This window comes from Pelophylax lessonae, assembly GCF_965119305.1.
Source record: "Pelophylax lessonae genome assembly, chromosome: 2".
Taxonomy (NCBI): Eukaryota; Metazoa; Chordata; class Amphibia; order Anura; family Ranidae; genus Pelophylax; species Pelophylax lessonae.
Window position 1 is genome coordinate 614,185,971 of NC_138769.1, and position 13,244 is coordinate 614,199,214.

The 13,244-nt window shown below is 38.9% G+C and overlaps 1 protein-coding gene across 1 annotated transcript in view; it reads left to right on the top strand.

Moving 5' to 3' along the window:
- Window positions 1-922: 922 nt before the first annotated feature.
- The window catches only part of LOC309548214 (thread biopolymer filament subunit alpha-like), a gene marked incomplete at both ends in the record, with an annotated part of 29,615 nt that continues 17,293 nt past the window's right edge, over window positions 923-13,244 (top strand). The window contains 7 exons of the mRNA XM_082248168.1: window positions 923-1,588; window positions 5,153-5,364; window positions 7,520-7,580; window positions 9,328-9,423; window positions 10,151-10,327; window positions 12,263-12,388; window positions 12,698-12,811. Coding sequence (XP_082104294.1) covers window positions 923-1,588; window positions 5,153-5,364; window positions 7,520-7,580; window positions 9,328-9,423; window positions 10,151-10,327; window positions 12,263-12,388; window positions 12,698-12,811 — 1,452 coding nt within the window. The remainder of the gene's footprint in view (window positions 1,589-5,152; window positions 5,365-7,519; window positions 7,581-9,327; window positions 9,424-10,150; window positions 10,328-12,262; window positions 12,389-12,697; window positions 12,812-13,244) is intronic.

The window sequence follows — 13,244 nt, forward strand, 5'->3', positions numbered from 1 at the left end:
CACATATACTTTCAGCACCCTCATAGCACTCCAAAAAAATAAATGTGTCTGGCGCCACCCCTGATTTGTGTGTGTGTGTGTGTGAATATATATATATATATATATATATATATATATATATATATATATATATATATACAATATCCAACGTTGAGTAAAACAGTCATTGTGCGTTTACCTTTTAAGACCCCTGAGTGCTGCTCTCTTTTTTGGTTTATATATATATATATATATATATATATATATATATATATATATATATATATATATGTGTATATATATATATATATATATATATATATATATATATATAAAACACACACATGCATGTTTGAGTTTTGGGATGCACATACTAATTGAATAGACTGCGAACACCTATGCCTAACATCCACTGAATAGTTGCAGAAGTTGACAAGAGTTTGGTCCCAGGAATCCTAAGCTACTGTAACATTGTTTAGCCATAACTTTGCAAATCTTACTGACGTGGCAGCATTTCCAGTGGATAGATGTATATCCAACTTACATGGCTGAATGTCCCTCTAAGAATGATGATCCTCTAACTATATGATGAGAGCTACAAGTTCTAACAGCCATCTCCAGCCTGGAGCAGGTGGAAGGCAACGCTAGCCCTTGGCAAAGAGCTTAAATTTAGACATTGACATTTTCTTAATTCTTTCTGCGGCTTGCTAGCCCTTGTCTTGCGCTTGATCGCTCCTGCCCCGGGCGGCTCTACTCGCTGATTGCAGAGTTTGATTCCAGCTCCGGGAATTTTGATGATTCGTGTTAAACTTCGGTGTCGGCCAATGGGAAGCGGAGTTTGTGCGTCTCCCCCGGACACCCCATTGACATATATAAATGATGGGAGCCTCTGCTGAGACTTTGCTCTGGACGGTGTCAATCTCGGATTCATCAAGCTCTCAGGATGACGGTGGAAAAACAAGTGAAAATCAGCAGCTCAGCTGTGCGCTATGGGGCTTCCTATGGTGGCAACCGAGTCTTCAGCGCAGGCAGGAGCTTTAGGTCTGGAGGTGGTGGAGGTGGCTTTGGAGGTGGCTATGGAGGTGGCTATGGAGGTGGTTATGGAGGTGGCTATGGAGGTGGCTTTGGAGGTGGATTTGGAGGTGGCATTGGCATCTCCAGGGCAGCTGGGTTCGGTCTTGGAGCTATAGGTGGTGGGATCAGGGCAAGTTATGCTGGAGGTCTGAGATCAGGTTTTGGAGGTGGGGCAAACTTTGCAAGTGCAGCTGGCTATGGGGCAGGCGCCGGAGGAGGAGTTGGTGGGGCAGGAGGAAGGTTTGGAGGAGCTGCTGGGTTGCTCAGGAGCCGCATAGGCGGGAGAGGGTTCAAGATTGGTAGCTATGGCAGCAGCCCTGCATTCCTGCTTGGTGCTGGAAGACCAGGATTTGGAGGTCCTGGGGGAATTGGGGGTCTCGGGGGATTTGGGGGTCTAGGACCTGTCCCAGGTGGTTCTGACTTGCCATCTATTGACCCATCTCTGCCCTCTGTGGACACTGTCCAAGTCACCCGCCAAAGGGAGAAGGAAGAACTCCAGGGCCTGAACAACAAGTTTGCCACATTCATTGACAAGGTAATTTGATCTCACTATTAATGCTATTGACTTGGATCTGACTATTAATGCTGGGTTAAAAAAAACACTCATCTATGTTTGATTGAGGTGTGACTACATATTTAATAAGCTCTATTTAATTTGGTGTATCATAGGGGGTGATTTACTAAAACTGTGGAGTGCACAGCTTTGCATAGGAACCAATCAGCTTCCTGGTTTTATTGTCAAAGCTTTTAATTGAACAAGCTGAAGTTAGAAGCTGATTGACTACCATGCAGAGCTGCACCAAATTCTGATTGTTCCAGGTTTGGTAAATCTCCCCCAAAGAGTGCAATGATTTATAGCAAGCACTTACAGATCAGCCTGACAACACTAAACCGTTGTCTGATTGGTTGTAATGGTTTACTATTTACAGGGGTACTTTGAACCATGTTCAATAGGTCTATGTGTTAATTCCTTAATGATTAGCTATCAAAAGTCTTAATGTATTAAATTGATAGATCTGACCTGTAAATTCATGTTAAAGCATACAGCGAATTATTGCTCTTTGAACCATTGCCATTTACCTATTGTTGTAAGGGGTTCTTATGTAATTAATTTCAGTGCTGCTTGTCCATGTAAAAGTCTATACACTGATAGGGTTATAATTGCATGTTTCACATAACTATTTTATATGGGACATATTTTATGAGATACTTATAGAAAATGGACCTATAAATATCTCATGAACATAATATAAAGGAAGGCTTTTATTTATAAGCTTTTTTATATAAAGTAGTGATACTCCATGGCATGATCTTGAAAAGGAAATAAATGAACGGAGGAAATATTGACCCGTCAAGTCATATCTAAATCGATGTATTTTGCAGCAGTCCAGTAAACTTTTGTTTTCTATATATTAACACCAAGATAGAGATGGAAAAAGTCTCAATTTGCTCATAGTAAGACTGGGTGTACGAAATGACCACAGATTGGCTGAGCTGGTGAAAATTTACATCTTTATTATAGCTTTTCAGTTTATACCAGCCATTCTCCAAGGTTTAATAGAACTCTAAGGTTTCTCCAAGGGTTTCTATGGGTTCCTTTAGCTGTGGCTGAGTGATCTTCCATTTGATGGTGTCTGCATAGTTTATTAATTTTATTTATTGCAGGTACTTACTGTATATAGTGCAGTCAATTTACGCAGTGCTTTACATATTTATTATATATTCACATCACTCCCTGCCATCAAGGAGCTTACAATAAAAGGTTACAAGGCCATCACCACTTGGCAGAACCAGTTGCAGGACACAAATGCTCTTTTTAGATGTCTGTAGGGGTGGCTTTCTAACCTCCACTGTGAGGAAAGCAATTTTCCCATTGACCCCCCAAAGAACTGGTTTTAGTAAGAGCTTCTGTGAACTAAATATCATTTCTAGCGTCCCCCTGGGGTAAAAAGGTTGAGAAAGCCAAGTCTATACAGTAGTGAAGAATACTATGCTTCAAATACATTTTTCTAGTAAACTAATTTTTCCAGTTCAGCATAATAGAACAAAACCTTCTCCAATTTGGGATCACTGATTTGACAGTCTAGATATGAAGCAAAATCAAACTTTGTGACCAGGATCAAAGATAGAAGAGGACAAGTCAACAGTATTGTTCTTATTGAAGCATTAAGAATTAAAAAATGCACTCACAATAGTGGGGGTCACACAATGGCTGAAACCAAATTCATGCCTACTGATCGCAAGTACTGTGTATGAAAGATTTGTCTCAGGGTATCCCACAAGACCTACCTAAATCACTGCTGACAAGTTGTAAAGAATTGCCCCCCCCCCCCCCCATTTCTTAAATATTAAATATTGTTTTGTATATATATATTTATTGTTGTTTTGTTTTGTTTTTTTATCTTAAATAAATAATTATTTTACAAATACAGATATACTACATTCTACTATATACGAAAAGATACACAAAGAAGAGGGGCTGATTTACTAAAAGTGGAGCAAAAACACAAGAACAAAAGTGTGTTAGTAGAGTAGTTGTAGCAGAGTTTGTATCTATATCAATCAATCAGGTTTCATCACATGCAGCAAGTAATGTCATAGTTGCTACATTTTCCTATCTTATTTTACACGTTCTGTAATATTTTATGTTGTGTCGTCTGCTTGTCATTTTGTATAGTGCACATAGTTTATTTGATTTCTTTGTAAGAAAGGTCAATTGGTATTCCAAAAGAGATGTTACAGAGACATGTAATTACATTCCTACATACAGTATGACTATGGAACACAGAATGCTGTAGCCAATATCAAACCAACTTCTAAATATTTATTATGCCAATTAATGGAATGATAGAAAGATGTCTGTAGCCTCTAAGGCCTCATGTACACTGTTGCTGATAAGCAGACGTTTAGGAGCAGTTGGGCGTTTTTTTTTCAGAAGCCCCTGAACTCTCCTCTGTGTTATCTTATCTGTCCATGTACACTGAGAAGTTTATAGTCATTTAGAGGCAGTTGTGTTTAGAGCCCTTTTCTTGAAAGCAAAAAAATGCGTTTAGGATGGAAGTTTAAAGGCATTTGAAACGCCAAATGCTGTAAAAACGTTTATAGGCGTTTTCGTTTATAGGCGTTTGTAATAGTAAAACACCATTTGCAATAGTGAAAACCAGAGAAGACATAGAGAGAGGGAGACTGTTATCTGCAAAAAACAATTTCTGTTGTTGGACATATTAAAGTGGTTCTAAAGTCTCAATGTTTTTTACCTTCATGCATTCTATGTATGAAGATTAAAAACCTTCTCTGTGCAGCAGCCCCCCCCCCCCAGTCCCCCCTAATACCTATCTGAGTCCCATCTCGATCCAGAAATGTGCCGGAGAGCCCCAGCTCTGAAGGGACTCTCCTTCCTCATTGGCTGAGACAGCAGCCGGAGTCATTGGCAACCACTGCTGTCAATTACAGCCAGTGAGCCAATGAGGAGAGGCAAGGGTGGTGCTGAGCCACGGCTTTGTGTGTGAATGGACATGCAGAGCTGTGGCTCAGGAGCGAGCCTGCTTGAGTGCCCCCATTGTAAGCTGCTAGCTCTGGGGTCATTAGGCAGGAGGGAGGGGCCAGGAGCGCCGGTGAGGGATCCGAGAAGAGGAGGGTTGGGGTTGTTCTGTGCAAAACTGCTGCATGGAACAGATAAGTTTAACATGTTTGTTATTTTTATAATTAAAAAAAAAACCTTTAATATAATTTTAATATAATCCAAAAACTACATTAGCAGCACCTGTTAGATGTCTCTGAGGGTGCACATTATACTACTAGAAAAAAAAAAAGCTTTTAATTCATATGTCCAGTGAAGTAGACCTAATTCAGCAGATTATAATGTCTTTGGAGCATTGGAATACATGTCCTCCTCTTACCATAACATGTGTATCATCTTCTATCATGCAAACTTGCCATTATTTCCAGATCAATCCTGGGTACTAGAATGATTATAGATATAGCACAGTTTACTAGCGATCAGTGTGTTGTCCATTAGAACATTATGAGTCTGCCTTTTGTACAAGAAAAAAAACTTTTGTACAAGAATAATGTAAGTCTTCATCCTTGTTCTTTTCAGGTCCGCAGTTTGGAACATCAGAACACCATACTCAAAGCTCAGATCAACCTCTACAACCGAAGTGACCCAAGTGCACCAGCCAATGCCTCTGTGGTGACCACCACTGCTGTAGCTGGCTACAAAGCCCAGATTGAAACCCTATCTCAAACCAAAGCAGCACTTGTGGCAGAAATCGATCACTACAAGCAAGTGATTGGCGACATCCAAGCCAAGTGAGTTCCTTGTGGGTCTGTTGTATCACATATAATCACAAATATAAATTATGTGAGCACTTGTTTTTGTCACTGAAGTGTTCATATAATCTAAAACTTCAGTACATTTCATGATAAACTCACATGTATTGACTTTAATTGTTTTTTAAACTCGTCACATAGTGATACTATGACATCCACAGAAACTATTTCTCCCTAAACATCACTTAGTACATTTAGATACTTCTGTAGGACACTTGAAATGAGTCCCATATAGAATTACCATGTATTACATGTAAATAAAAACTCCCTTTACCTCCTAAGTGAGCCAAATCTTCCTTCATTTGTGTCTCACATGCACTCCCACTGCCACCCCAGAAAGCAGTGGCAGGACTAGGTGTGGCCAATTGATGATTGACAAGCTACAGGTTTTTGAATCAGCAGTGACAATCCTAGTAGCCACACCTCTTGCCACATCTTCTCATCCAATTGCAGTACAAGCAGGAGGAGTCAACATGAGGGTGACAACTCTGCTCTGAATTCAGAAGCAGTGCAGTAGCATTGTTATCCCTTCACGGAACTAAGAGAAAAACTGTATTGCAGATGTATCTTCAAATATCTGCTGCAGCACATATTTTTTTTTTAACAGGAGACCATTTCTACTTTAATTTTGTCAGTTGCCAAATTAACTTTTTTGTTATCCGGGGATGAACTGACTGTAAATACAGATAGCTGGTTCACTGTTAAATGTCAAATAGGATTCCTGGGCTTTATTGTGAAGCTTATCCCACCTTACTACCATATATACAAAAAAGAGTAAGAGGTAGCATATTTTGTTTTTCTTTTTAATGGTTTTTATTGAGTTTTACAAAGAAAACAACAAAATATAACACAACAGTACAGTTACGATTGACAAACTGTCGCTTCATGAGTTACATATCAATAAGTACATTGCTTCAAAAGGAGGAACGTATGTTGTACCTTTTAGGAGATCTGAGTATTAGGCCTTCTTATAATCTCTCTCTATTGGATAGAGGGGCGTTCAAAAGCAACAAATGGTCTAAAGGCAGACATACATCCTGATTAAGATCCATATATTCTCTACCATGGTTTAGCCTACGTTAGTACTTGGTTCACGATGGGCTACTGGGGAACCCCAATTGTAGGTCAGCCTATGGGAGGCGGTTACTCTCTATGCTAGAGTATTGATAATCACAGACTAACCTAGCTGGGACATGGAGGCAGGTAGTGGCGCACCTGCTTCCTCCTACAGCAGTTTTAAGGGGTACTCAATCACAGTGTGTTCCCCTTTGGGGGTGATGGATATCTCTTTGAGGACCATTCCTCTCCTAGCAGGTTTTTTCTGAAGTGTATGAGTTATTATGATACGTGGATGTTATCAGTAGGTGGCGAGACAACTGCCTTTATGGTAGCTATATAAGCCATTGGGGGGTTTACTACTGTCTTGTTGCTTTCAAACCACTTACTAGACTGTATTTGGATACCTTTGATTATGCAACCTGTTATGCTTGATGTACGGAAAAGTTGAAATTTTTTATTTGTACATGTCTACTTTACTTCAATAAAAAAAAGTTTGGTTAAAAAAAAAAAAAGATCCATATACCAAGGAGGAAGATATGATTCCATTTCCAACAATATTTTACAGTTGGTAGTAACATCTATATGTTTTTTTTGTTAGAAAGACATTTTAATATATATTAATATATATTAATATTTCAGTTCTATCTTTTTGATTGTTTAAATCTGGATACACATTATACAAGTTTGTTGGTTAATTTCCTTTAGATTTACCTTCAACTATGTAATGCAAGGGCCTGCCTGATTGCATACAAAATTGAAAGTGTTTAGGTGTGACCTCATGTTATATGGTTTTTGTAAATCTAAAGGAAAGTTGTACTAGAAAATTTTTTAAAAATTGTATTTTATGTAGCCAGCTTAATGTTCTGCCAGTTTACATTGTTGCCTTGACATTTTAGTGCAGTGTGTTACATTGCTGCAGTTAATTTAAGACAACTGTGCTCTATTTAGAATCTAAGGAAGTGTTGCGAGTAGTTGTGAAACCAGTCAACGTGTTGATAAAAAGGCTTATTTTGTAATAACCATGGCTTCTTACTCATCAGTAAACACTAATGTGATCTACCATGTTTGCTTTTAGGTACGATGAGGACAGTTCGGTCACAAAGTCCTTGGAATCAGAATGGACCACACTCAAAGAGGTCAGTGTCAGTGTTAAAGGAACAAGATATCAGTCTTGCAGAAAGTTATGGGAAATCTTCAAGATGTTCATGCTGTAGTCAGCAGAATGTGGGCACGTAGCCACGTCATGTACAGCAGTGGTCCTCAACTCCGGTCCTCAGGGCCCACTAACAGGCCAGATTTTAAGTATTACCTTCGGGAGATGCAGACTAGAGTCAATCACTGAGCAGCAAATGAAATCACCTGGGATGTATTTCAGTTATCTTGCAAACCTGGCCTGTTAGTGGGCCCTGTAGGCCAGGGTTGAGGACCACTGACGTACAGGATGCATTCCAGCAACTTCCACCCCACCAGTAAAGTCTGCACCTGTATTGATATTTAAAGCTGAACTCCAAGTAGATATAAAGGACACAATTTAAAGCCCCACTCAGGGCAGTAGAAAAAAAATTACCCTTGTAGTAGAGCCTTCCTCGCACTGCAAGGGTTAAATGCTTGTATTATGTCTCCTATTAGAGAAATAATCAGTAATACTTACCTTAATTCTCTGTAGCATGCTTCAACCAAACTGTCCTCTGAAGCTGCTTCAGTGCTCTGTCAAGTGGTGGCGCTCCAACTTCATCACGTACAATGCAGGACTAGCAGTCCTGCATTGTATGTGAGGATAGAGATTTCTGTCCACAACCCGGAGTGGTGAAGAAAAGAAGAGAGCTCTGCCAGAACGAGCAACAAGTGTTATAGCTTATTCCTCTACCCCTGGACACAATGAGCATTTAACCCTTGATGTGGGGGGAGGGTATATGTTTTTATTCCAGAGTTTAATGCAGCACTTTATTTATTGATACATGCAGGATAAAATCTATTTTTTTTTTAATTTTCTTACAGATGATTAGGTATTCAAATTGAACTCCGCTGTTACATAATTCACTTTGGTGAACAATGCCTTTCCTGCGTTAATAAATAACCTTACTCAAGCTTGATATACCCAATAAGATTATCAGATGAATGATCGTCCGTTTTTTTTTTGTTTTTTGCATGCTAGTCTCCATATTAAAAATAAAAAGTTTACTAAGCTGCGAAAGTTCTTGTATGACAGAATAGAAATTCCGAAACGATTGTATTGTATTTGCATTGTATTTTCAAAGAAAAACTGTACTGATTAAATGAAAATCGCCCGATCTGGTATCGTACAAGGAAAATTTCATGTTTGTCCCATCGGATAATTTCAGATGAACTGTTCTGATCGGCTCTCGAAACGATCAGATTTTTGTACGATCAGTATTTTTCCTACGATTTTCTTACCATGTGTACAGGGCTTTAGCCATCAATGCACTGACTCATTCATTGTCATAGGGCTTGGTCCTAGGTTTATATGGGACAGATGGAACCTCTAAGCAAACTGCTACTTTGTGCTGTCTTTTTAGCTAACCTGTACTTTTCTGGGTTCCTTTGTCATGTATTGATTGTTTGTAAAACAAAGAATTTACATATAGTAAAAAAACAGATCTATTTTATGTATATGAAAAAATATTATTTATGCCTTTAAACCCATCATATCTTTGCAGCTTCTGTAGAGTGTGTATTTCACCGGTATTTACTAAGGAGCATATAATGTATACATGCATACAGAAGTTCCATTATTTGTATTCCTGTACATTTGTAGTCATACATCATTTTCTACAAGAATTGACCAGGGGGCTTTTTAACATTTGCAGCAATTACATTATTTGTCAGCATAATGTTAATAACTTTTCCAATTCCTTCTTTCAGGATATTGATCACCTGTACCTGACCATCTTTGACCTTCAGACCAAACTCACTGGAGTAGAGGACCAAATTACTCTTTCCAAACAAGTCTATGATGCTGTAAGTACACGCCATCCAACACAATAGGAAAGAGAAAATTAAACTGATCCCCAGACAAAGAATTAATGGGATTGGTAGATAAAATAAGCCAGTGCCTGGATTTCTACCACAATGTAAAACCAAAGTCATTGGTCATGGAGTCTTCTTTAATAATTATCTGCAATATGCAGGGTCAGATCTTTAGAGATTGTATCTGAATGCCGGAAAAGTGACTTTGTTACCTCGACACTCAGAACTCTTCAGTGCAGCATTTCACTGGGCTGTGTGGCCCATGCACATCTAACAGGGACCTAACCACAGAACTGCCACGCAGAACAAAACCTTCATTTCCAAAAGAAAGAGGTTAAATATAGGTATCCAAATTATAATTGAATGAAAAATACTTAGAAGACTTAGGTTCCATTTTAAAATCTTAATTTCCTATTATTTTATAATAAGAATTAGCACATGTCCACCTGTATGTGTGATGAAAATACCTTTAGAAGTGTTGATTATCACCCTCTAGGGAACCCCAGCTGTTGTACGATCATTGAGAGCCATGCTTAAATCAGTAGCATCTATAGCACAAAATGGAATGTATATAACCCTCTTAGTTCTACTTTCTTCTGTCCCATATTTAGTAAGGTGATTACTAACTTGTCATAATTGCCAGTATTTGACCTTATTTCTTTGGCTTTAGAGGATTGCAACATGAGTTGAATGAAATACCTTGTTCTTCTGCACACAGAAAGTAAGAGAAGTTCAGACAATCATTACAAGTGGCAGCAAAGCAGCCATTTCCATTTCATTCGACAACTATGCTCAAGCTGTGGACCTGACAACAGCCATCTCAGAAATGAAATTACAGTATGAAGGACTCGTCCAGAAGACCAAACAAGAGGCATTTGCAGCAGCTGAGAACAAGGTGACCTTAGCGGATACCTGTAAAATAATCTTAACAACTGTTGTCAATTTCTAGTTCTAATCTGATTGTATTAGTAGTACACACCTCTTGATCAACAGCTTTTTCATCTGCTTTTTAATGAACTGTTTATCAACACGGGGCCAAAAACCTGAAGCACTTACCCACAGAAACCAGAGTTAAAAGATGATACTTGCTTGATTTCTGTAGGTGAGTGTAGTCAAATCTTATTGATACATAACATTTTGGCTGCTTAGGAGACCTTCTTTATCTATTCTGCTCAATCTGAAAGTGGATGCAAACCGTTACATATTCCCAGTAAAGTGACTGGCCTCAGATGTTACACAGCGATTCCTCCAACATAATTTATAGTTGTCTATCTGCAGTCTTCTCTTCTATACATCTGTTCAAAGTGTTGAATTTAAAATCTTGTCTGAGAGTTCCAAAAACAGGGGGTGGATAGCTGAAATAACTCTCTACAGAGCTCAGTGAGGAGAGCTCTGACAGCTGATTGGAGAGAAGAGACACACCCACCTCCACACAGCACACAGGAACAGAGCTGAGGCTGTCAGTCAGCTGGAGCTCCCTCCCCTGTCACCTTTCTTGTCAGAAGTGAATCGTGCAGATAGCAGAGGAACACTTAGTTCTCTTGAGTGAGCCAAGTACACACTATAAAGGAATATGCTTTGTTCATATATCATGTCTGAGATTTACAACCACTTTAACGACCCATTAACACCAACTGGGGTGCATTTAACGCATGCATGTAAATGTTAACATTGTGTTAAGACAGCTTATTAATGCCTAATGCACCAGAACAGACCAAAAATTGCTCTTATAGCATTTTCTCTAGCGCAGCGTACTGCGATGCATGGTAGTGCGTTACTGCAGTGTAGTGGTGTAAATGGAGCATCTAGTGTATTAAAAGCCAAATACTTATATTTTTTTATACATCTGGAAATTAAAAGATCACTTGTCAGGTTTATTTTTGCATTGTACAGTATGTCCTATTGGGAATATTTTCTTTCCCTGTCATAGAGACACAACCAGGAAGTGGGAGAATATCTCTCCAAAGCGATGGGAAATCGCCTCTTACTCAATTGTCACAGGAATAGGTGTCCTCATTGAAAGATTTATAGTTTGGATTTGCCTTCTCTTTATGTGTTGGAGACAATGGTCACCATCAGGATAAAAGTGGGAGAATATCTCTCCAAAGCGATGGGAAATCGCCTCTTATTCAATTGTCACAGGAAAAGGTGTCCTCATTGAAAGATTTATAGTTTGGATTTGCCTTCTCTTTATGTGTTGGAGACAATGGTCACCACCAGGAAGTGGGAGAATATCTCTCCAAAGCGATGGGAAATCGCCTCTTATTCAATTGTCACAGGAATAGGTGTTCTCATTGAAAGATTTATAGTTTGGATTTGCCTTCTCTTTATGTGTTGGAGACAATGGTCACCACCAGGAAGTGGGAGAATATCTCTCCAAAGCGATGGGAAATCGCCTCTTATTCAATTGTCACAGGAATAGGTGTTCTCATTGAAAGATTTATAGTTTGGATTTGCCTTCTCTTTATGTGTTGGAGACAATGGTCACCACCAGGATAAAAGTGGGAGAATATCTCTCCAAAGAGATGGAAAATCCCCTCTTAGTCAATTGTCACAGGAAAAGGTGTCCTCATTGAAATATTTATATTTTGGGTTTGCCTTCTCTTTATGTGTTGGAGACAATGGTCACCAGGATAAAAAGAGCAGGTGATTCTTCCCAGCGGGGCACAAACCTTAATAAAAACCTGACAGAGGCTTTAACACTTTCTCTCTCCTTAAACATTTTTTTTTTGTTGGCTTTATAGGCACTGTGTGTAGTGTTTTCCGTCCGGTTGTATCACCATATTAGGCAGAATCCTTAATTTCTAACCTTTTTTTGTCATTGGCACAGATCTATCTTGCTTCTGGCTCCACACAACCATCTGTACAAGCCCTGACATCATTCAAGGAGGAGTACAGGACGTTGAAGCTGCAGGTTGACGCAGTTCAACGTGAAATAGAAAGGATTAAGAGCGTGGTAAGTATTCATTTATGTGACAAATGAAAAACAAAATAACATTTTATAACCTATGTATTTTACAGACCTATACAGCTTTTCTGCATACCCACAATATGTAGAGATGTAGAGATGTTTTACATTCACTTCTTGCAGTTTCTTTATGTGGGGCAGTTACAGTGACTTTACTTTTTATTTCTTATGTTTTTGAATGTGAAAAGAAATAAAATCATAAAAGTTGCCACTTTGTCATAATCCAGTCCAGCATGTTTTTTCCTAGTAACAGGATGGCAGAGGGGGCTTTATAAAAGCTTCTTTTCTTTTTTACAGAACATTCAGCTGGAGACTCAGATTTCTGAGGCAGAGACCAGCACCAGCGGTGAGACTGACACATACCAAGAGCAGGTTTCAGCCCTCAAGGCTCAGCTAGATGACATTAGAAAGGTAAAGAACACTGACACAGATTCCATTCTTATCCGATCTTTCAACTTCACTGTTCACGTATTTCAGAGATATAATCATTATATAGGCAATATGAGAACAAGAAATTTCTGTTTGTACTTGATCAGTGACATATGTGGACGGGGGGTTAATAAAACCACTCATCTCTAGCCATTTAACCATATGCAATATAAGCAAAAATTAAGCATGGTAAAGTGTTACTAAACCCACAACAGTAAAATCAGTCTGTATGTGCAGTAAATCATGCTTGATACTCACTCTGGAACCTAAGGGGTGTAAAAATTATTTTTGATCCTGTCTGCACAGATCCTCCTCCTCCTCTTGAATTGTCCCCATTACATGTCCAGATAAGATAGAGTTTCTGAAGTCAGGCTGCACATGCTTAGTTTGGTGTGAATTGCTAGAGAGACTTTTT